Source organism: Lacerta agilis, chromosome 6 (assembly GCF_009819535.1).
Source record: "Lacerta agilis isolate rLacAgi1 chromosome 6, rLacAgi1.pri, whole genome shotgun sequence".
NCBI classification, from domain to species: domain Eukaryota; kingdom Metazoa; phylum Chordata; class Lepidosauria; order Squamata; family Lacertidae; genus Lacerta; species Lacerta agilis.
Window position 1 is genome coordinate 1,709,221 of NC_046317.1, and position 22,781 is coordinate 1,732,001.

General features: G+C 43.3%; 1 protein-coding gene across 1 annotated transcript in view; it reads right to left on the minus strand.

Annotated features, from left to right (window-relative positions):
- Positions 1-350: 350 nt before the first annotated feature.
- The window catches only part of LOC117047844 (laminin subunit gamma-1-like), a 123,165-nt gene continuing 100,734 nt past the window's right edge, over positions 351-22,781 (minus strand). Inside the window, exons 14-28 of the mRNA XM_033151069.1 lie at positions 19,986-20,231; positions 19,423-19,576; positions 18,562-18,704; positions 16,277-16,455; positions 14,663-14,819; positions 13,154-13,359; positions 12,627-12,706; positions 10,649-10,786; positions 9,042-9,186; positions 7,191-7,340; positions 5,841-5,955; positions 4,994-5,193; positions 3,759-3,917; positions 2,318-2,417; positions 351-934 (exon numbers count right to left, since the gene is read on the minus strand). Of these exons, the coding sequence (XP_033006960.1) occupies positions 678-934; positions 2,318-2,417; positions 3,759-3,917; positions 4,994-5,193; positions 5,841-5,955; positions 7,191-7,340; positions 9,042-9,186; positions 10,649-10,786; positions 12,627-12,706; positions 13,154-13,359; positions 14,663-14,819; positions 16,277-16,455; positions 18,562-18,704; positions 19,423-19,576; positions 19,986-20,231 (2,429 nt within the window). The 3' untranslated portion in view covers positions 351-677. The remainder of the gene's footprint in view (positions 935-2,317; positions 2,418-3,758; positions 3,918-4,993; positions 5,194-5,840; positions 5,956-7,190; positions 7,341-9,041; positions 9,187-10,648; positions 10,787-12,626; positions 12,707-13,153; positions 13,360-14,662; positions 14,820-16,276; positions 16,456-18,561; positions 18,705-19,422; positions 19,577-19,985; positions 20,232-22,781) is intronic.

The window sequence follows — 22,781 nt, forward strand, 5'->3', positions numbered from 1 at the left end:
TTCTCAGAATCAAGATATACATATACATATTGCACTCTAGAAAGTTTCTTTAAAATTGGCAGCTGGCTACCAAAGTGGTAGTTTAATTGGCCACTAATATATGAATTAAGTTGATTTTTTCTTCTTTTCTGATTCTGAAGGCCAGCAGCATTTCTTACAAATTGTAGCTATACTGGCCGTTACAATTTAATACTTTGGTAGCCAAACCTTTTCCTTCATAGAAACAAAAAGAACAGAGAAATTGCGAGATGGGGTACGGGAGAGAGATACGGGGGAAAGAAAAAAGGAGAAGCCTGTGACTGCCCCCAGTATGCATCAGTTCTCATGGCCCTTTCTGTAATTCAGCACAACAGTCCATAATATTTCACATCATTATGCAAATCAAAGGGGAGTCTTTTCTGGGAGAAGAGGAGAAAAAGGAGTGTTTTGAGCAAGGAAGTGTATACATTTCATATCTTTAAACCCTTCTGATGCCCAAAGGCTGGATATTCAATTTGCGTTCATTCAGAAACTTGCAATTTTCTCCCTTGAATTGGGAAAGAAAGGACTGATAGCTATGTGGGAGATGAGGTGGGGGTCCTGAAGAAGGTAACCTAGGAATTAAGGCACTCCACAGCCAAAAGACCTGCTCCACCAGTCATTGAGGTAACGCCCCCCCCCCGGCCTTTAGCACATCCTTAGGGTTTTTCAATGGATGGGGTGTTGAAACAGCCAGTTGGTAAGGTCTTCTTGATGTCCTCTAAATTGCTAATGTCTTTCCTAATGGTGTTAATGTCCCTGTCATATTCACTGATGGCACTGGCTTGCTTTTCAGCTGCCTTCTCCAGATCAGAGACTTTCCGGTCCAAATCATTGTCCCTCATCTGGTTTTTGGCAGTGTTCAAAGTATCCTCAATCTCATTCAGTTTGCTCAAGTCCACAGGTTCCACACGCCCTGTAATAGGAGCAACACACAAAATTGGAATGTTTTTTGATTAAGGCCCACTTCATTCTGATACAGAAATAATTTCCACTTGTCAAATGCAAAACAGAAAGAGATTAAAGAAGCAAAATAATTTTAAAAATCTTATCTTCCTAGCTTGCCAAATCGTCTCTAACTGCTGCATTCAAATTGTTTAAATTTGAGAGATAAGTTGTGTATCAAAATTCAGAAATGTGTAACATCGGAGCACTCAGTTCAGTGTCTCTTAAACTGCACACCTAGAAATTCACATTATGTACAAACATTTTACATTGTGAAATTTAAATGTTATCTGAATTTTATTTCCGCTGTTTGAGAAAAGGTTCTCTATACACATACATCCTTAACTATTTCCCCCCCTTTTTACAATGGGAAGATTAAACAACAACATAAACGACTGATTGCCCATTCCCTGCATTTAATCATTCATCCCACCCGTTCTTTTTTACAGGCCAAGTCTATGGACTTATGAAGCAGTAAACTGTACAAGAAATTATTGTTGTGGACATAAAAGGTGAAAACAGGTGCAAAATGTGGCTGCAAAAAAAAAGGGAGAAGCTTGGATAATTCTTGATTGGGCAGCCAATTCAGCAAATAAAGTGTCTTGTGGACTGGTTGGTGAGTAGGGGTTGTGGGGGTTGGCGAGTGGAGCAAACAGGGACAGAGCCACCTTAGTGCTATATGCACACACTACAGTAATCCAGCTAACCTGGCAAGCATGTCGATTTGCAGAGTGAAGTCTTGCATACTGCAAGGGCCCCCAAGGGGGTGCTGTACAACTTTCTGTGATTTGAACACAAAAACATCCCTACCCTGTATGGAATCCCTGGCAGTGGAGGCCTGGACACCCTTTGTCAGGGTTAGCTGGCAGGTTTTGCCTTCACAACAACATGCCATTAAGAGTAAAACAGCAATGGATGTAAAGTGATGCAGTCAATAGACAGCGCTGGGAATGGGAGTCAATCGTTGCACATTCATAGATTTCTCCATCTAGGTTTTGTTTTAGACAGTCAGATTGTACTGGATACTGGGAATGGACCTTGAGACAGACGCCAGACATATCTTAATATGTAAAATAAGTATGAGTGCAGTTTTACATTAAGCCCCACTTGTCTATCATAATTTCAGCTTTGACAGCTCAAGTCACTGTACACTATAAGTATTTTATTGAAGTCTTTTGAGTAAGTCCACAAAAATTATTAGACTAGATGCCCAGCTACACAAACCTATGCTAGCCAGGTATCTTCAAGCCAGGCTTGAAAGAACAAACAAACAAACAAGGCAATACCCCAAATGCCACACTATTCGGGTGAGAAGGTCAAACTCTCTAGCAGTTTACCAGCTGAAGATACATACCCAGCTTCTCAAGGAGGTCATTAATCATGCTCAGCAAACTGCTAACAGAGGTCTTTGCTTTCCTTGCATTGGCTTCTGCTTCCTGAGCTGCCTCTGAAGCCTGGGGAATTAAAAAAATAAATTCAAATGGATATTACAACTGAATTCACATATGAATGTGTGTAATTCCATATCAATTACTTGTCGCTGACCACATGAACCAGCTAATAAGACACTACCTGTGGTGTTTAATTTGCAGTGAGTAACTCTACACACATAAGTCACTGAGTAATGAGCATGCATGTGTCAACTCTGTCTTGAACACTGCAGCATCATGCAATGTCATTTCTGCTGGAAGACAAGGGAGTCGCCCAGGAAGACAAAGGTGAGAGGATGAGAAAGAGAAAAGAAGAAAATGATTTCCAAATGGCATGAGACTTCTTTGAAGGGCACGCAGCCATGCATGGTTTTTGTAAAATCTCTTTTAAAAAAGAGTCCCAAACATACAGTGGTACCTCTGGGTTATGAATGCCTCGAGTTACGTTTTTCGGGTTACGAATGTTTTAAACCCGGAAATGAATGTTCCGAGCTCTCTACGGAGGCTCCATCAGCAGGAGCACTCCGAGGCCTCCACAAATGCCCGGAGCCAGGCCCCAACATCCTCAGGATGCCCAGCAGGTCACATCCCAGCCCCAAAGTTAGGTAAGGAACACTTACCTAACAAAGACCAAGATCAGTGAAGCTGTTAAGAAAACAAAGATGTGCCTGGGCCGAAAAGCCCTTTACCAACCCTTGGCCCATCTCCAGCTGCAGCAAGATGGGTGGCACCAGCCAGGTAAGCCCACCTACCCTGTGGAGGGGGGGGAGTGGAAGATTTTGGGATGGTGCAAGGGATTTTGGGATTTGTTTATGTGAGTCTGCCCTGTGCCTTTGTCTCTGCTTTGCTCCTCTGCTTTGGGTGACGTCTGGGGGACTCTGACTTCTGCCATTGTTTTGGGGATTGTGTGGAGCCCAGTTCAGCTACTGGTTAATTGTGTGACTGCAGAAATGGATAAAAGCCCCCCATCCAAACAATAACTATCATCAGTGCATGTAAGGAAAAAAATGTTAATTTTTTTCATCTACAATACTGTCTTATTTATTTTATAGTACAGTACATTGACTATCACCTTCATTTTATGGATCAATGGTCTCGTTAGACAGTAAAATTCATGTTAAATTGCTGTTTTATGGGGTATTTTTCATCGTCTGGAACGGATCAATCCATTTTTCCATTAATTTCAATGGGAAAGTGCACTTCAGGTTAAGAACGCTTCAGGTTAAGAACAGACTTCCGGAACCAATTAAGTACTTAACCTGAGGTACCACTGCATGTGCTGATATTGCAGATTAACAATATGCCAATCTAACCCTCCAGTCAATGGTTGTGGGGTTTTTTTTCGAAGCAGACAAAGTAACTCACCATTCCTGCCATCATCATATCTTGATCAGCGCTTTCCTGTTTCGCCTTTAGCTCTTTCTCTGCTGCATCCAGCTGCTGCAACATGTCACCCACTTCTTTGTCCAACTCGGCAACAGTGGAGAAGGTCTTGTCAGCATCAGCTTTTGTTGAAGCAGCATTCTAGAATGGGCAGAGACCAAAACCATTTTAAAAATAAATGAAAATACCCAAACAAAGCAAGTATATATGAAAGGCTGAAGAGCCTGCACAGCTGGTCCAAACATACATGCAATTTGTTCCTGAGTCCCAAACAACACCAGCACTGGGCTCTGCCTAATGAAGTCAATGCAGACTCGTACGTGTTTTCCCTCCAGTTAATTCCTTCACTGCTCTTAAAGCCTCACCGTAAAACTTCATTTGAAGTACGAATATTGATTATATGTGACTATATGAGGTTGCCCCGTACAGTTAGAATGATCAGTGGGTCCACAGTCTAGAACTTGTCCCAATGTGCCAGGACGCACCTTTCTAGTGACTCATGTAGGGATCATTCCCAGCCTTCATAACCATCTTTACCTGGAGCCACAACGGATTAATACCAGGGGTTTTCCACATGTAAATCACGTGCTCTGCCACTGAGCTGTGTTTCTCAACAGGGTAAGAAAGAATACCCTGCCATGGTATTTGGCCCTTTAATGTTATAGGAAAGCTCTCTCTGTTCTGGGCAGCATTAAGAGCAAGACAACTGAGCAAGCGTCTTTACCAATTGCTTGCCAGTAGAGAAACGTCAGCTTTTGACTTCCACTAATGCTAAAAGAGCAGCTGGTCTCACAGAAGACAGCTTCGTGTCTATTACATATTGCCAGGAGCTGATCTATTTATGCAGAATAATTATGTGAATGACTATGTGCTGTTGCCACTTCAGGCTGTGGACAGGAGGCATGATGTGCTTGGAAAATGGAGAAAGTAAATTCCACACACATGAAAACTAGCAAATTGGGAACTTTTGTCCTGACGTGCTAGTATTCTGTGTACTGAGAGTTCATTTCATGAACTGTTCAGACACGCTATTCACATCTGCGGTCTGAGGACAGATAATTCAGGGAAAACTGTACCACAAAAAAATACTTTTGAACAAATGAAGCTCCTCAGTATGTTGCTTCAGATCAATGGTCCAGCTAGCCCAGTATTTACTAGAGATTGAAGATGGAGCCTTACACAAAGGATGTACTTTAACACTGATGCACAAGACTCACCTTCTGCACAGAATTAGCAATTCTCTCAGAATCAGCAGCTTTGTTCTTTGCTTCTCTGGCATCCGCAGCAGCGTTGCCTAGTGCCGATTCCGCTTGCCGTGTCTTATTGTTGGCCTCCAAGATGGTCTGGGTAATGGCAGGAATTCTCCTTAGAGCCTCCTGAGCGGCAGTCTTGTTATCATTCACTCTCTTGTCGAAGTCTGGGGGGGGGGGGGGATGGAAGAGAAGCCCCACTGGATCAAACAAAAATCCATCTGACCCAGCCTTCTATTTCCAACTGTGGTCAATCAGATGTCTCTGGGAAGCCCATAGGCAAGACATGAAAGCCACAGTGCCCCCCTTGCGTGTCCCTAGATCTGATATTCAGGGGTATATTGCTTCCAAACAGGGAAGGCCCAAATAGCAACTGTAGCTAACAGCCACTGACAGACAGATCCGGCATGAAACACTGTTTTGTTTTATTGGAGTATCAAAGGTCTTAAAAACCCACTGGAATGCAAGTGGATGAGAAGAAACTGGTGTCGTCTCCCCCCATTTAAAAAACTTATAATATGCTGTTGACCCTGAGAAGCTTTCAGAGGAGCTTACAAAAGATCCTCACAAGTGATTATCTTATCCTTTTCTGTCTTGTCATGTACACGGCTACAGTAAATTTGTCAGAAGGAAACATGTACAAGGGCTGAAATGTATTACTGTTAATTTACACCTTGGGAATCCTGCTACACTGGTTGGCGTTTTTGACCAAAGTTCAAATCTGTGTCCAGTTACAAAGCATGCTAAGCTATTTGGCAAACCCACCAGTTTCCATGCATTTGCTCAAACCATTGACTCAAACCATGCTGCCTACCTTTCAAGTTGCTGAGAATGTCATTGGCCTCCTGGAGTGTGTTGCTCCCCTTCTTGGCGGATTCTTCAGCCAGAGCCTTGGCAGCATCTGCTCGAGCCAAGAGCTGATCAGCAGTCTGTGCAAACAGACACAACACAGCAGGTGACCCATATGCCCTCTCCCTCTCTCTACAATGCCCTCATATAGCGAGTATTATGCACAGACTGTTTCTATTTAATTTCAATTTTTAAATTTAATTTATTTTTTTTAAAATAATACTGCTTTTATTTATTTTCATGGTACAGAAGACAAATTTTGAGAAAACAATTGTAACAACAGTAAACAACAAGTAACTTGTCCTAATAAAATTACAGACTTTTATCATGCCATGTGTTAAAAGTTTCACTTGATTACTCTAAGAGATCACACCACATTTCCCCATGAGTGCTGGGTGGATTCCTGCCACAGTCTGAGCATTGTTGTTGTTGTTGTTTTATTTGTACCCCACCCACTCTGGGCAGCTCCAATGTTTTCCCAAAGGTGCAGGGGCAGGAGTCAAGTCCCTAGTTTCCCCACCTTAATTCTAGCCCCACAAGGCAGCCCAAAGCTTATGGCTTTGCAATGCTTCTGAAATACACTCCGGCTTGGATTTCGTGAGTCTTCAGTGGGCGTGAGTTCCAGCAGAGAGGAGAGAGCCACTGACAATGCTTCTTTCTTCCGTGGATTTCAAGGAGGGTGTAATCAGACACAACGGAGGAAGCGGCCTCTAAACCATGCTGAACCTAAGAGTCTCTGATTATCACGTGACTAAAGCAGCTTACAAGGAAGTTAAACAGTATAGGTTGGGAAGTACAGTTGCACAGTCACAAGAACAAAATCTAAACCTTTTAAACAGTTCATATATTTTAAGGACCAAGATGCTAAAGAATGGGAAAGGTTCTTCACCCTCCCCAACTCTGTTTTTAACTGCTGATTCTGCTTTACTAACAGCTGTGTATACTAGTTTACACCACTATGGTCTCTTTTGGCTTGGACACTAAAACCTTCACTTACCTTTTACACCAAATTGTTTCTCCCTTACTGCCTACTATCTCTCCACCTGTGCTTTCCTCGTCTCCAGGCCACTTTTCCTAGGCTCTGGGGCCCATGCTGTCTCTCCATGAACACTTTGCACCTAGCTCTGTCCTGCGCATGGTGCAGCCATTCTACAGAACACATGATCAAAAAAAGCCCGAAACACATGTCCACCATACCTCTCCATGAATCGGTTAACACAAGTTTTCAAAGGTTGAGAGCAGTTAAGCCACCCCTGTTTTAACCTGCATTTATGGCTTTTGTCAGGGTAGGAGCTTACATAAAAGTAGAACTGACCTGCTGTTCAGTCTTGCCCTTCTCCAAAAGGTTCTGTACTTCCAGCTCTTTCCCTTTCATGTCTTCTCTTAGGTCCTCATAATCCTTCAGCTTCCTGTTAATGAGTTGATCCAATTCTCTGGCTTCCTTCTTGATCTTATTCGCCTCATTCTACACATGGAGAAAACAGGAAGAGAAATGGCTTTTGTGAATGCAGCAACTGTGTATTATACATTTTATGGCACATTTCCAAGGGGCTGAATTTACAAACATCAAACCCACCCTTTAAACCAGGATCAGATACCGCAGTGCTATCTGCAGCACATCCTTATATCTGGTGATGGCTGGACCACCACTGCTTTCTGCTTCAGTTTTGATTTTCCCAAAATGTATTGCAGAACGTAGTTTAGGTGTCTGACAATATAATCCAATTTCCATATGGGGGACGGTATTCAACTAAATTTTACCCAGAGTAAACCCACTGAAAATGGTGAACCAAATTTAGTAGTGTTCATTAATTTCAGTACATCTACTAGGAAAAGAAAACTTAGTTGAACACAATGAAGGGTAAGGAGTGGATCTGGCCTTTGCTATAGTGCTCAACATGTGCCTTCCATTCCACTCATCTTCTGCCTGACTTACTGAGTTGGTGGGAAGAAGGGACATCTGGGTACTGCAGTGGGGCCTTTGCTGCTGCTGCCGCTGCCAGCATGTGGAGCAGAGGCACTGGCAAACATAAGAAGTTCGTTTCTCATGGTTCCCAGCACCTCTGTACACCAGAAGTGTGTAGGAAAAGACAGGCACTGAGTGATAGCGCAGCCTCCTCAGTATGGACCGTGGATCCTTGGAATCACTTACAATAGCCTTTTCCTATCTTTTTTTAAATGTGTTTGATTGACATAAAATATAAAGAGTCCTGTACTTTAAACCTTTCTTATATTTTTTTGTCCACCAGGGTTACTCAAAGTGATTATATTTCAAAAAGAATTAAACGAACAATCTCTTAGCTGACACCAAGAGCTTGAACCATTTATTTCTGGTGTCACCCACAAAAGCAAAACAAGTTTCAGTTTTATTGGTGCTTTAAAGCTCTTCCAACAAACTCCACACAAAGCCCAACTCAGCATATCTCTAGCTCAGAAAGATATGCAACCTGTCTCCTTTATTAGGTGTTTCAGATTACTCTTAATCAACACAAGCTATAAAGTGATGCTAATTTTATTGATCATGGCAGCATGTTTGGAGATAGCCACATGCTGCCACACCACAACTAGCTTATCAAGACTCGAAGAAGAAGAAGAGGAAGAAGAGTTTGGATTTGATATCCCGCTTTTCACTACCCGAAGGAGTCTCCAAGCGGCTCACATTCTCCTTTCCCTTCCTCCCCCACAACAAACACTCTGTGAGGTGAGTGGGGCTGAGAGACTTCAGAGAAGTGTGACTAGCCCAAGGTCACCCAGCAGCTGCATGTGGAGGAGCGGAGATGCGAACCCGGTTCACGAGATTACGAGTCTACCGCTCTTAACCACTAACACCACACTGACACAAGAATAGTCAGTTGCACTTGTAGAAAAGTTGACTTGCCAAATAGGGGTGGCCAGAGGCAAACTGGGTCCGATGTCCTTCTATGCCACCTGGCCGCTGTTCCATTTCTTACTTGCAATGGGATAATCAAGCATGTCACCCACCTTGAATGCATTATAACGTGTGGAAACACTTACTGGACTGAAGAACTTTAAAAATGAATATACATGTCCTATTGCACCTTTGAAATCTATCCCCCTTTGGGATCAGCCACGATATTGTTAGTGTCGACTATGTTTGGTTGCTGTATGTATTTCAAAAATAGTAAGATGAGAATAAAAAACATACCTCTAGCTCCTCAGAGTCTATAGATGGCAGACTGGTGAGGTTGGCATAGATCTGCAGGGCCTTATTCCCAGCCTCCTCAGCATCTGCATGGACTTTGTTTGCCTGCTTTTCTAGATCTCGGGAAATGTCTTTTGCCTGGTTATACCTAGGAACCAAAGATAACCTTACTATTGTTCCTCTGGCCTGTTGGTCTAAGGTACTATTTCTGCTTTGGATGCAACAGGTCTTGTGCTCAAGGAGTGGGTAGGTGGGTACGGCTGCACCAGATGGAAAGGGCCTGCAGCTCAGTAGCTGAACAAACTTTTGCACGCAAAGAGCCCCTCATTTAATCTCTGGCATCTTTTGAACGTAGATCTTTGGGAGCAGAGCTGGGAAAGACTGGTGCCTGGAGCAGTCTAGAAAGACTAAAAAGACTTAGAAGAGCTGGTGCCTGTCAGAACACATCATACGGAACTTGATGGATCAATGGTTTGGCAGTATAGGGCAGCCTTTTGAATAAAGTTAATCAGAGACGCTTTCAGATAAACAATTAAACAGTTCAATGCAAATACACACAAATCACTCAATTACATATGGAAACTGGCAGGGAATACACTGCACCTATGGATGGACAGCTGCACAAGCAACCAGTCAGCTTCCATTTAAAAGGTACAGGTCATGACCTTAGTATCCCCAAGTGGCCTGGCCCTGGCCCATGCTTTAAAATTGATCTTTGGGGCAGCCGTGGCAGCGGATTGTGGGGAGGGGGACTGGACCAGGACTCCACAGTTATGAGAACTGAAATCTGAGTTGCTCTTGGTGGTGGCCCTAGGAGTACAGGTCAGTTTCCTCAAAAGAAGCATATCTGATAACTGAACTTTGCCATTTCCAGCACCAAGTTAAAACTGTTGTATTCAGCCAAACTTTTAAGTTCTTTAATGCCGCCTTGTTTTAACCCTTCAGCTTTTAACCCTGCACCTTTGTTGCTAGTTCTGCATCTAAGGAAGCCATTCCACACAAACTGCAGCAGCAAATCCAGGAATGCCACAAACTGTACACTGAATGGGGAGCTACAGTAAATCCTGGGAATGTATGTGAATGAACCATATTTCTTTAAAGACATTTTGGCCTCATTCACACTTTACAATTGTAGATATACTCTTCGTATGTGCACCTGAAAACTTCCCTAAGCCTAATACTGATAAAGGTTTTATGCCAGGGGTCAGCAACCTTTTTCAGCCGTGGGCCGGTCCACCGTCCCTCAGACCATGTGGGGGACTGGACTATATTTTGGGGGAAAAATATGAACGAATTCCTATGCCCCACAAATAACCCAGAGATGCATTTTAAATAAAAGGGCACATTCTACTCATGTAAAAACACGCTGATTCCCGGACCGTCTGTGGGCCGGATTGAGAAGGCGATTGGGCCGCATCCGGCCCACAGGCCTTAGGTTCCCTACCCCTGTTTTATGCCTTAGGCTCCTGGATATAGATTCCTGACATCTCTTTTTGCATAAACAGTAACTATTTTAGCTATTCTGCTTCTTATGATCACTGCGGCACTTTGGACAGCTGAAACGTTTTAAAAATAAAGCACCTCAATTTCTGTCTTCACTTCATACTTACTTCCTATTAAGGTCACCGATGTCATTCATGGTCTGATTCTCCCCTGCCAGTGTATCCAAGAGCAGCTTATATGCTTGTGTCGACGTGTCGTTTGCTTCTTTAGCCACACGAACAATGTCATCTGCTTCTTGCTTGTGCCTGGAGCAGTATTAGGAGAGCAGAACTAAATGGTCAGAGAAACACCATCCTTTTCTCTCCATACATTATAGTAGGAGTTAGACGCTAGGCATCATTTTCAAAGAGAATGATAACATGCCATAAATCTTCAGTTTCAGGAACACGGTCTGAATTGTCCCTGAGAATGAAGCCAACACAGCCTATTCCTAAAACAGCAATAGCCAGCCTCTTTGTCAAGTGCACCTCAAGGGGCTGCTGCATAAAGGCGATACTCCATGTTTTCTGCTGGTGTATTCTCTAGCCAAGTAGCAGCACAACATAGGAGAGGCAGGCAGGAGTAGAGGCTTGACTCCATGCCAAGGCCAGACTCACTGGATCCTCCTGTTCCTCTTCAGAAGATCCATGCTGCCAATGCCACTGGCCGGCCATTCATGATAGCTAGAGGTGGGTGCTCTCCACTTCTGGCAAAGGACTGACATAATAGTTCTCTTTCAAAAGCTTGTAGAAACCCACTGTTTTCCAGTTAGTATTCTTTTTTCTTTAAGGGGTGGGTGGGAGGGAAAGATTCACAGAACCCAGGTTAAAATTAAAAAGGGAGGAACTTAAAGAAGTGGTTGAAGCACTCTAGCTTTTCATGGGCTTGTGGTGGATGAAGGACTTCCATCGTTTTGTGAGTTGGTTGACCAACAGTCTCTGTTCACGTAAGGGGATTCAGATCCTGGTCTCTCCCAAATAACTGCCTGTTTTCCCATTACTCAACAAGACTGTTCAAACAGGAAGTGACTAATATAAAAGTGGAACGGGGTGGGGAGGGGATGGAAAGAGACATACAACAGACTAAGCTAGCAGATACTTGCCAGTGTTATCAGAACAGAAGGTGGGGGAAGAGGACAAACTGTGACATACTCGCTTTGATCAGACAGGTAATATACTCGCTTATCTGGCCAAGACTGCACCCTTCAGGGCCAGTTCTTACAAAGCATTTTGTATTTACGTACAGATATACCTGAGCACAAAATATATATGTAACGCATTAGTTATGCTTTCATGTATGCTTTTTGTAGGTTTTTCTTTAAAAGAAGCACAATGAGAAACTGCACACCATGCGTTTCAAAAGTAGAAGCTGCTATTTATACATGCACACACCCCTTTGTAACCTGAACAGTGCTTAAGTGCATTCTGTACTGCAGAAAAGATAAATATGCCTTGTTAAGGTGCAACCCTCAGTTAAACAATTAGAAGCAACACCATTCAAGCAGTTTATGACTACGCTAAGACTGCTCCATTATGGGCCGTCCTTGTTCTATTCCCCTTAGGGCAAAATGGAAAGGTAAGAACAAATGGGGAATGGAATGGGAGCAGGGAGGAAAGAGTTCCCACAAAGGAGAGAGGGGCTGGTGGTTCAAGTGTGGAAGAACAGTAAAAGGGAGGGTGGTAGGTGTGATCTTAAGGTATGCTGAAAGAGAGAAAGACGAAAGTGACTTGAGGAGGGACAGCCTTGTGTTTCTTGACAATGTGTTGCTGTATTATTTATTACATTTATAAAACTGCCCTTTCCCTGCTCAGAACAAATGGAGAAAACAAGGAAAAATAGGCTAAAATGAATCCATCAGGCCAAAAAGTGCAACCAGCAGCCGTCCTAAAAATTCTCAATTTCTACTCAAGCTCCTTCCTCAAATACCTGTGTAAAGAAAGTAGTCTTCACTTGCTGGCAAAAATAAATCACGGAGTGGGACAACTGAACCTCCATGAGGCAGTGGTTCCATCACGTGGGATCCTTCATGAAGGAAGCCCATGGTATTCACCGACACCAAGAGAGTGAAGAGTGAAGAAGGTATGCTAAAGATGCAATGGGCCTTACCGAGCAGCTAGCTGGCGGGCTTCTTCTGCCAGGCGAGTCATGTTGTTGGGGTCGCCGGTTGACTCTGGTGGAGTAATAGACTGGAGAAGAACCAAACAGAATTTTAAGGTCTTCTATATTTTTAAACAAATGAGCAGTAGCTACTTGCCTTCTCAGACTACTACTGGGTCTAAAGTGCGGACTGGAGCTAGACATGGTGAGAAATATGGGGCCCTTGCTGATACAGGCAAGTCTTGTGTGGTTCTCCCTCTTCCCCTGGCCTGTGTAGGTATGGAAATACTCAGTGAGGCCCAAGCAAACACTTATTCATGACTCAACATGTGAGAGAGAGAAAGAGGAACTCAGAACAAGGTTGCCAATATCTCAAAGCTGACGTGCAACCACACTTGCTCTTTGATTGCCAACACCTTATACCGTTTTTCAACATTTGACACTGGGCCGGTATCAGACAAACTATCAGGAAATATTCAAGGCACTCAAATTCAGTAATTTTAGCTCTTTCAAAAAGGAACACAAGAACCACTCACCACATTAGCAACTGCCACCTTTGCTCTCTGCAGCATATCTGAAGCTGTTTCAATCAGTTCCTGTGTGCTGTCCACCCGGGCTTGGGCCCGCTCAGCCAGATTTTCCGTCTCTTCCACTGTGTTCTGGATGTTCCTCAACCGACCAAGTTGGCCGGACAGAGTTCTGTTGATCTCCTGCAAGCGATCCATCAAGCCCTGGTCTACATCTGGAACAGACCAAGCCAAGCAACAAGGAAAGACTGAACTAATTGCACAAAAAGATGAGACATGAACAAGAATAAGGCATTGCGCCCACACACTTTTATTGATAGTTGCTTTTACTAAAGAAAAGAAAAGAAAAAAAGTGTGAATGGGGATGTAAAGAAAGGTGGATGCAAAACTCCCAAGACTTTGGCAGGATTTAGGCATTTTCCAAGAATATGGAAATGGTCAAACTGAAAGAATCTTGGGCAGAGGATTTTAGAGAAGAACTTCATGGAGGTGTACTTTAAAATCAATAAAAGGTGTTCTTAAGAGGGCAGCACTACTCTATTAGGACCACACACAGCAAAAGCAGAGGGAGTCAACCAGAATTTCTTCAAGTTCTTCCTCTGAACTCATCTCTTCTCATGAAGCCCTTGGTTTTCCTAATCCCTGATTGACACAAAGTTTTAACTGTAGTTGCTTCTATTCATCCCTTGTTATCCTTTCCTTTCTCCCCAGCTGTCTCTCTCACTATCAAAATTCAGATTAAATATTCCTTTGGGCAGGGACAAAACACTTGCAGTTAACAAATTATGACAGGAACTATGGTACAGCTTCTTCTTACTGCACACAGGGTGGGGTAAAAAAAAAACAACAAAAAATCACCAAGACTCCTAGAAGCCCCTACTTCGAGCTACGAAATTCTTTCACAATTGCCTGTTGAACAAATTAAGCTATTTTCTGATTTGAAAAAGAACCTGCACACTTTGGAGTAAACTTTTAGGACAAAGACTTTTAAATTTGGTTTCCATTTATAATCACAAAAGAATACACCACTGCTATCGCCATTAAACACTAAAATCTAATTACTTCAATGTTATTACTTTCAGAAGATTGTGATCTTCTGAAATATTTATTTATAATTCATTTGTAAGAGAATTTCTAGCCCACCTCAACCTATGATCCCAGCATGGATAAACCACAGAACTAGAGAATTGCAGAGTTGGAAGGGACCATGAGGGTCATCTAGTCCAACCCCCTGCAATGCAGGAAATTATTGCCCAATGTGGGGCTCGAACCCATGAACCTGAGATTAATAGTCTCATGCTCTATCAGCTGAGCTATCCCAATGGAACATAATTTATAGAAGCAGATATAAATGCAGCACATCTTTGGGAAACAGCTAGGGAGTGACAATCTCAGCTCCTCAGTTGCTGCAGTGACAGAATTACTAAATGCCCCACCCCAAATAAAAAAAGCCTAATCAATAACATACACCAATCTTGGGGAAACAAGGGTATTCAGAAAGAAATGTGTTCCACCTACCTTTGCTGTTTTGGGCATCCTGAAGCAAGTCCATGACATCTCTTTCAGCTTCTTTCAGCCTGTCTTCAAAAGCCTGATCAGTTATAGTTTCTTCACCTGTTCCTATGTTGGCTATAAGATTTTCAAGCTCCTGCAATCTCTCCCGCTGTTCTGCCACCTAAACAGAAATGACAGAAAGGAGGGCTGAGGAAAGCTGTATCCACTTGCCAAGCGTTTAAGACTCCAGTAGGAATCACCTAGTCCTCATCTACAGATCTCTCTCTACAATTAAGTATAGGACAATATCTCTGTGTTACCACATGTTTCTGATTAAGCTGGATAAGCCTAAGGATGTTGTATTTGTCAGTTTTTAGTACTCATGTTTGTGTGGAAAATAATCTGCAAAGGTTTTGACAGTGTTCCTAACAAAAACGTAGAAACTATACAGTCTAAGTGGGGGGTGTTAATACAACAGAAATAATATGTACATCACTGAGTAGAGCTTTTATTTGTTTGTTCGTGAGAAGTATTTATTGCCTGCTCCCCATTGCCAAAGCAATTCAAGAGCAGGTTACACTAAAACCAATCCAAAAGACATATTAAAAGAACAAGCAGTTAAACTCAACTGGACGGATAACAATGTGGCAGACTTCTCCAAATGCCTGGGTGATATAACTGGTTTCTTCCAAGAATTTCTGAAGCTGCATTTTAGACCAGGGAACACTTTGCAATAAAAGTTATGGGTACGCTGTGGACTTGTTTTGAGGAAGCGGGGTGGGGGGGTTGTCACTGCCTTTTTAAGGGCAGCGAAAACCCACCCCCTGCACAATGGTATGATGCATTCGCCACACACTGGACCCAACTAGTCAATCCCCTCTGGCTAGGTCAAAGCAGTCAAGAAAGGCAAGGTGTTGAGAGGTCTGCACCACGCTTCAGCGCTATTTCTCCCCCTGGCTTGCAATTAGGGCTGTTTGGAGAACTCACTTTTTGAAAATTCGGACATAAATAGACCTTATCCGCACAACCCAGACTACGTACAAATTGGTACATTATCATCCTCTGGTTCCCACACATTTGGAAGTGTGTATTTTAAGAGACTTTCAAACCCAACTCAATCCAACTGACTTAACCATGGTTTGCTCTCTATCAACAAACCACTATGTGAAGCCGTGGCTTAAAACAATGGTTTGGCGATACTTCCAAATCCAACAGCCCTTCTTAAGCACTGTTTGTTTAGCTACCCCACCCCACATAATAACCCCACATAATAGCCAGGATAGAGGCACAAGGGAAAGCAGCTGGAAAACAAACCAAGTTTTGGAGAAGCAAGCCGTTGCTTGTTTGCTCATCTGTGCAATGACTCCATGATGAGGGGGGAAAACATGGCTCGGCACAATGTACAAATGCAGCCAGTGTAGATCACCACACTGTAAATCTGGAGCCAGCCTTGAGAATGGCTTTCCTCCCGCTTTCCTCCCTTCTCTGGAGCAATGTCTCCCTCTCCCTTCATTTCTTCAGGTTAACAATTACATGACCACCCAAACAAAATATGATTAATACAACCAAAGGTCATTTACAACCATGATTTGCAAACTTACTTGAACTGACATAAACACACAGTTTTACAAGCCTGACCTTATCTTTCACCAATCTGTAACACGCAGGGCACTCTTGACAGCCTGGCCAGGATCGATTGTAGAAATAGTTTTCTTCACACTGGTCACAGCGGTTCCCCACAAAACCTTCTTTGCACTCACAGCGACCATCCTCTTTGCACTGGAGAGATCGAGAACCTTCAGGGTCACAGTCACAAGCTGCGGAAAGACATGATTTAAAAGTAATTATGAGGAAGAGGCAAATGAGAAAAGGGGATTTGGATGAATATATTTCAGAACATACTTAAACAGTTTTGTTATGCCTTGAAGACCAACAAACATCTTTAAAGTACTACAGGATTAACAAAACTAACATTATTGGTCTTTAAGGCATAAAGGAAACTTTGTAGACTAGTGTGATGTGGAAATTGTACATTTATAACTACAGCTGACTGGATCTGTAAGTCGTATGCATATGAAAGTTTGCAATCACTTGCATGATAGCTCAGCTTGAGCAAGTTAAGACTCATTGAAGCCTAAGGGATCACTTGTGAGTAAATCTGCTAGTTTGCACCTTTTTGTGAAAGACCCATCTAACCAATTATTGGCGCCCTTATTTTCACATGCATTGTGTTGTATGGCATTGTGCCTATTCCTTCAACTGTAAGCACAACCTTCCAAGTCAACTTTGTCTTTGACACAAAGCCATAAAAGCAACAAACTTTTTCTTTCAGCCACTTCTCAGTATGCAGATGCCTCCAAGTCCGGTTTTTGTTAGGACCAAGAGAAACCCAGTGTGCACATCAGTACTCTATGCTGATCCAAATAAACACACACTTTCATCCCGCCTAAGGGCTGAAGTGGGCCAAAGGTGGAGGTTTGAAAGGGGTGTCCACTCTGTGAAAGTACCAGAGATGATGGGATTTGTCTAGTCCTGTGGAGCAAAGACTTTTTGGAAAGGTATTGGGTGAATATCCCATATCTGATATTCCTTTTAATATCAAGATGCAAGTGTGCAAACCTACATATAAACTCTCCCCATGGACATCAGTGAGCCTTACTTGTTCCATCTGGGCTGTGAGAGAGTATTTCTGGGTGATCTACAAACATACATATGTATACAATACACACCAGCAAGATGGAAATGGTAGGGAAAACCACATAATTTTGCATCTTTCAATGCACTTAGACATTGAGCTACTAGCAAAACAAAAACAGCTACTCATTTAGTAAGTATTACATTCTTACAAACATAAACTTACCACCTCATCTGCTGTTTGCAAGAACAAGACCCTATGAAGGAGCTTTGAGGTCTGCTTCTCATGTCACACCTTAATAATATGAAATCCATTCGTGCAAGGCCACGTTCATGCTTAAATATATAAAAAGCTTGCCATAAATTCTCTACTCTTGTAGATGTAGTCACACTTCAAATTGCACTTGCCAGGACAGCTGTGCACATGTACTAGGTCAAATGCTGACTCCCCAGAAAACATGGCTTGCAAACTGAAATGAAGGCTTCCTTGTCCTTCCTTCCTTCTCCCTTCTCCAACCTCTCCTTGCCAGGGGGAATCATGGGTTAGCATTATATGCTCACCAACACAAATACTGGGTCCCATGCACTTTCCAAACAATGATTTTCATCTCTCCATCAGATGTTTTACTCATTCAACATAAAACTATGGATAATGCTGCAAAGGGAAGACAGCTCTGTAGAGGGAAGGTGGGTATACAGCAATATTCCTGAGGCTAGCTTCCAATCTGCAAGCCATGGTTTTCAGGGAACCACAGATGCATGTTCTTTGGGCCACTGTATCAAACCAACAGATGCTAGTCTACTAGAGATGGGAGGGTTTAGATAAGTAGGAATGTATGTCCCAATCTGACACACTTTGCATGTTCTCAAGCCTGAGTTAGCAGCTAAAGGCCACATTCCAGAGTAGAAGCGTAGGAGTGTAACAGCCAGAAAATAGGCCAGTTCTGGGACAAAATTCAGAGGAAGTGTTTATGACAAGGAGCAGCAGATGGTCTACAAGTATATGCAATCATAATGCCCTAGAGGGAGAAAGTAAGACTCACACAACTGCAAAAACATTCTCAATAGACTTGAAACTCACACAACACGCAGGAAGCAGACAGACAAAAGAAGAAGAAAATGGGGAGGGTGACGCAAAGAGCCTCTTGTGATGTCCAAGTCCATAAACACACTAAGAGTGGTGAGCAACGAAACACATTTTCAACAGAGAAGAAAAAGTGGTGATAAACAAATGTAAGAGAAAACGGTGGGAAAGAAAAATCATGTTCCCTGCCTGCCCCCTCGCTTACGTTTGCAGCCTTCAGGACCAAATCCGAAATGGTTTGCCTCGCATCTCTCACAACGCTGCCCAGTAATGCCTGGCTGGCATTCACATTGCCCTGTCTGTATTTCACAGTGGCCATTGGTGGAACCCAATGGATGGCAGTTACACCTACGGGAGGAGGAGGAAGAAGAGCACATTTTTTTTAGCATTAAGGCACATAGTTAAAACAAAAAGACTGCACATGACTATCATGTTTGATTTGGGTACGGTGCAATGCAAGTCACATTCGCCATGAGAGGTCTGAACTATTGCTGCATCAAAAAGCGCCAACATGAAATACAAGATAAAGTGCATTTGCCTGCTTTCCATAAAAATATAAGCCTTAAACACATCCAAAAAAAACACCTCACAAAGTGGAAGACTGCTAGCTCTACTGAGCCTTCTAAATGCTAGTCTACTATTTGAGGAGCAACTTCTTCCCTCCTAAGAACTGGATTGAGATCCACCCCAGGGTCACAGAAACAGACCTGCAATGTAGTCACCTGCAATAGTAATAAGCAGTGTCCCAAAATTTCAGCCGGTTGTTATTATTATCAGCCTAGGAAAAAGCGAGGGAAGGGGGGAACCGACCAGTGTAGCTATATTCTATTAAGGCATATATCTATTATCTATATCTATGAAGGGAATAGGGACTAAAAGGTTAAGTAATAGGTTAAGTAACGTCTTTAAAGAAAAGGTGGCATTTTAAGTAGGTATATGAAGGGAGGGGTGGCACCCCATTGATCTTCTGGGAAGGAGTTATAGGCACCATTTTTGTCACCACTGCTCTCCTAACCTTCCGCCAAAGAGTTCCTGTGACAAGGTGAGAGCCCTGGGACCAGCTCACCTCTCGCAGCCACGTCTGCTCTGCAGGTTGTAGAAGCCAGGCTGACAAGAGCTGCAGTCCCTTTCTGTGACATGCGGAAGGCACTCACACTGCCCCGTTACTTGATTGCAGTTGGTCTGTAAGTTCACCGTGCCGTAAGGATTACAGTTGCAAGCTGCAGGAGCAAAAGTGGACCCATCAATACGTATTTTCTAAGAAGAAAGGGTTCGGAGAACAGCTGTGGACTAGTTGAAGTTGCAGGAAGCCCAAGGCGCTTTGTGTTTTCAGTGCTTCTGTACCAGGCTGGAAACAGGAGTCTCACCATCTCCCCTCAGTGGGATGTGTGAAGGGTGCAAAAGTACTATTTTGTATTTCAGGTGTTTTATTATTCAAAATGTTGCAATACATACATAAATCCGGGGATGCCTCACTGCAAAGAGCAAGCAACTATTCTTTACAAGTTCAAGACAAAAGATTATGTTCCGTTTCAGCACAATGATTACAAGTGCCCAGGAGAAGGGGAGTGCCTTGTGTTCTAACCTAGACCACTGGATTGTAACAAAGAACATATTACAGACACATACCTTTGCACTTCTCCTCTGTATTGTGAGCCAAGGGATTCCCATAGAATCCATCTTTGCACCTGTCACAGTAGAAACCAGCCGTATTATAGATGCACTTCAGACATTCTCCCGTCAAGCGGTTGCAATTCCCAACAGCATTGGGGTCAATGTTGTCACTGCACTGGCATAGGCGGCAAAGCCTGGCGGGGCCATTCTCACCAAGAGGATCTCCAAAATAGCCATCATCGCACAATTCACACCGTTTGCCTACAAGGGCAAAGCACATTAGAAAGCAAAATGAATTTTCTTGAATGCTGTTCTTCTATAGCCTAAAAAACATCAGGATGGGAGAAACCAAACATTTATAATTTCAGAACTCTAATCCACACAATCCTGCCCACCTAGCAGTTCGAAAGCACATTAAAGTGCAAGTAGATAAATAGGGACCGCTCCAGCGGGAAGGTAAAAGGCGTTTCCGTGTGCTGCTCTGGTTCGCCAGAAGCAGCTTCGTCATGCTGGCCACATGACCTGGAAGCTGTCTGCGGACAAACGCCGGCTCCCTTGGCCTATAGAGCGAGATGAGCGCCGCAACCCCAGAGTCGGACACGACTGGACCTGATGGTCAGGGGTCCCTTTACCTTTACCTTTAATCCACACAAACACCAACATGCAATTCAGTCAAGATCATAATACCCAACACTCAAGTAATGGAAATTGATCTTGCATTTATCACTTAATCCAGGAATGGCCAAACTTGGCCCTCCAGCTGTTTTGGGACTACAACTCCCATCATCCCTAGCCAACAGGACCAGTGGTCAGGGATGATGGGAATTGTAGTCCCAAAACAGCTGGAGGGCCAAGTTTGGCCAGAAAACTCAGGTGATGAATACTGACAGAACTGTAGCTAAAATGGAGCCACTGAAACAAGAGGGATGCTGGGAGAATCCCAAGACTTTAAGAAATGCATTTCAAAAAGGAAGACTCCGGGGGTCAAACAATCTCCCAACAATCCTATTAGCTCTAAGTGTGTTCAGTAGCAACAGCATGTGCAGTGAGACATGGAAAGGGGAAATGGAAGAGTGTGAAATGCCATGCTTGGACAGAATGGCTGGCTGGAACCCTGAACAGAAATACTTCCTTTAGGCCACACTGCAAAATTTTGTTGCTGGTCCCATTTGTTTATTATATGTGCATGTTGTTTTTTCCTCCAAAGAGCTCAGAGTAGTACTTTAGCCTCACAACAACGCTGGGAGAAAGTAAAGCACTGTGGATATGAAAATTTGTTTTTCATGTCCAAATCCAGCAATCAAACCATTGTGTCACACTGGCTTTATTCAATTGACATGATAAGCAGCATGTAGCCTTGAAATGTGCTACTTAAATGCTAAGGGTTGATACTGGCAGAGGAACGTGGAGGAAATGGAGTGGGACAATTGTGTATGAATGAATTCTGACTTCCGGCGAGGACGCCATCGCGGGCGGTCGTGGGTCGCTTCAGCAGCGAAGCGACTCAGGCCGGCCCGGGGGTAGGAGCCCCGCTACCGCAAAGCGGGGCTCCGCTAAACCGCGGGTCGAGCGTCCCGCGGCATGGGCTCTCCGGCGAGCCCGCTATGGCTCCGAACCCTTCCCCCGTTCCCCCTGTAAAGGGGGAGTGGGGGTGAAGGGACCACGGAGCCGGGCTGTGGAGGCATGCCCCAACCGGACCTGTCAGAAGGAAAACAGAAGAAGCCCGTTGGCCGTGAGTACGTGAACAATTGAACTTATTTTTGACATTTGGCGCTCCGGGAGATACGACGGAAAGGAAGCCCGTTTTTCTCCCTTTGGTGGAAAGAAAGTAACTGCTTTGATGGCGACTGCTGTTGCAGTGATGGATACAATGTTTCGAATTTGACAAGTGAGACTGATTAGATCCCTTTTGGGGGACCTAAGTTGGTGGGAATATTTCTTCTTGAAGTGGACAGAATGTAATCTTTTCGCCCTAACTTCAGGGAAAATGGCTGCGGAGACTTGTGACTGAGATGGAAAAGTACTGTGACTAAGATGGAAAAATACTGAAACCTGACACCCTATGCCCACTTCTACCATGTTGGGTTTCGTTTTCAAGCTTGTTTTAGACTCTGGACTGACTCACGAACAAAGGATTATTTTTTTGAATTTAGAATTGCTGAACCAGAAATTAACCTTGCTGAATCAGGATGACAATTTATATCTCACAGGAAAGACCATTCAGAACATTGTTAAAATGGAAGAAAACCTTGGCAGAGAGCTTAAGGGAATTATTGAAGTACAAAGTACAATGCTTTTGCAACTCCGAGAAGATGAAAAATCCTGTTGGGGTGAGAGGCCCAGGATTAGAAGACTTTTTATATCCAATTTCTGGGGTGAGAGCCCAGGAATGATGGGGAAAAGATTTATATATTTACAATTAGAAGAGGAACGGAATTTTGAACCGGAGATGCTGGAAGGTGATGATCTGCGTACCCTGATGCTCCCTGTAAGGACTGTTGTAGACTACGTCTGGAACTGTGGACTTATAAGAAAAGAGGACATTCTGAAAAATGGTTTTGGTGTAAGATGGAGGAACGTCTGGGGGGAGACCCCGAGATGGCGAAAGAAAATGGTTAGAAAAGGGATAGGGTGAAATACATTAAGGATAAAATTAGGATGGTTTATTATGGTACCCTGAAGTCGGTGTGTTAAGATTTTAAGTTTTTGAACTAGAGAAGAGATATTTGAATTTTTTTTATTAGCAGCAGTCTAAGTGAAAGAAGATGTATGATTTGATACAAGAACTAATTTGTTGTGTTATGTAGCTAT